This window comes from Mandrillus leucophaeus, unplaced genomic scaffold (genome assembly GCF_000951045.1).
Source record: "Mandrillus leucophaeus isolate KB7577 unplaced genomic scaffold, Mleu.le_1.0 Scaffold151, whole genome shotgun sequence".
In the NCBI taxonomy this organism is placed as follows: domain Eukaryota; kingdom Metazoa; phylum Chordata; class Mammalia; order Primates; family Cercopithecidae; genus Mandrillus; species Mandrillus leucophaeus.
This window is the reverse complement of record NW_012101488.1, coordinates 1,045,656-1,047,433: the sequence shown is the minus strand read 5'-3', so window position 1 is coordinate 1,047,433 and position 1,778 is coordinate 1,045,656. Positions and strand designations below refer to the sequence as shown.

At 53.1% G+C, this 1,778-nt stretch overlaps 1 protein-coding gene across 1 annotated transcript in view; it reads left to right on the top strand.

The window, feature by feature from the left end:
- Positions 1-1,778, top strand: part of CKM (creatine kinase, muscle) — a 15,326-nt gene that overhangs the window by 9,704 nt on the left and 3,844 nt on the right. The window contains exon 5 of the mRNA XM_011975090.1: positions 514-685. Within this exon, the coding sequence (XP_011830480.1) occupies positions 514-685 (172 nt within the window). The remainder of the gene's footprint in view (positions 1-513; positions 686-1,778) is intronic.

Sequence of the window (1,778 nt, the reverse complement as noted above, 5' to 3'; positions counted from 1 at the left end):
AAAAAAAAAAAAAAAAAGATGGGGGGTCTTGCTATGTTACCCAGGCTGACCTCCTGGCTTAAGTGATCCTCCTGCCTCAGCCTCCCCAGTATCTGGGACTACAGGCTCGTGCCAGTGCACCTGGCTACCATTCTGCCTTATAATAATTTTTACTAATGGCCTCTCAAAGTCCTGAGACTTCAGCCATCTGTCTGGCCAGCCATTAGGAGCAGACACCAGCACACTGCGGCCTGCAGGTGGACTGGATGTGAGGGTCCCTCAGGGGAAGGGGTGGGTCTGTTTTCTAGATTGAGCACATCGTGTGGCCATTCCTGGGGGCCTGGACAGATGGCAGGAACAGATTTTGGGGAACCGTCACAAGTGTGGGTTTAGACACAGGGTTCAGATGCCTTTAGGACATCCAGGGGGCCAAGGCCCAGGCCCATTAGGAGCAGCAGCAGGGGGAACCCTGGGCCTCCACGCCCTGGTTGAAGTGGGACAGGCTGCCGACCACTCCCTCGTGTGTCCCCATAGCTCTTAACAGCCTGACGGGCGAGTTCAAAGGGAAGTACTACCCTCTGAAGAGCATGACGGAGAAGGAACAGCAGCAGCTCATCGATGACCACTTCCTGTTCGACAAGCCCGTGTCCCCACTGCTGCTAGCCTCAGGCATGGCCCGCGACTGGCCCGACGCCCGTGGCATCTGGTGAGGCCCCTCCCCGCCCCCTGGCTTCCTCTTCCCCCAGCCTCCTCCAGTCCCACAATGGCCCTCTTCACTCCTCCACCAAAGCCAAGGCCATATACATAATTATGATCTTCTACATGCCACGGAAAATGATCTTGCCCTCTGCCCCTGCCTATCCTGTGGTCTGTGTGTCAGATTTTGGGAAATCTGGACCAGAGAAGTGGTAGTTAAAAACAGACTTGGCCAGGCGTGGTGGCTAACACCTGTAATCCCTGCACTTTGGGAAGCCAAGGCGGGCGGATCACTTGAGGTCAGGAGTTTGAGACCAGCCTGGCCAACACGGTGGAACCCCATCTCTACTAAAAAATACAAAAATTTAGCTGGGTGTAGTGGCAGGCGCCTGTAGTCCCAGCTACTTGGGAAGATGATGCAGGAGAATCGCTTGAACCCAGGAGGCAGAGGTTGCAGTGAGCCGAGCCGAGATCGCACCACTGAACTCCAGCCTGGGCGACAGAGCGAGATTCCGTTTCCAAAAAAAAAAAAAAAAAAAGCCAGATGTGATGGCGTATACCTGTGGTCCCAGCTACTCCAGAGGCTGAGGATCGCTTGGGCCCAGGGGATTAAGGTTACCGTGAATCGTGACCGAAGTACTGCACTCCAGCTACCCTGTCTCAAAAATAAGAACTTAGACTTGAACCACACTCCCTAAGTTCAAATTCCAGCTCCACCATTTACTAGCTTTACTAGCTTTGTGACCTTGGGTAACTTATTTTATTTTTCTCTACCCCAGTTTCCTATCTATAGGATAGGGATCACAGTTATTTGTAGCTTCTGGTGTTCTTGTGAGGATTAAATGAGTTAATTTATGTAAAGTATTAAAAGCAGTGCCTGGGCCGGGCGCGGTGGCTCATGCCTGTAATCCCAGCACTTTGGGAGGCCAAGGCGGGGGGATCTCGAGGTCAGGAGATCCAGACCATCCTGGCTAACATGGTGAAACCCCATCTCTACTAAAAATACAAAAAATTAGCCGGGTGTGGTGGCAGGCGCCTGTAGTCCCAGCTACTTGGGAGGCTGAGGCGGGAGAATGGTGTGAACCCAGGAGTCGGAGCTTGCA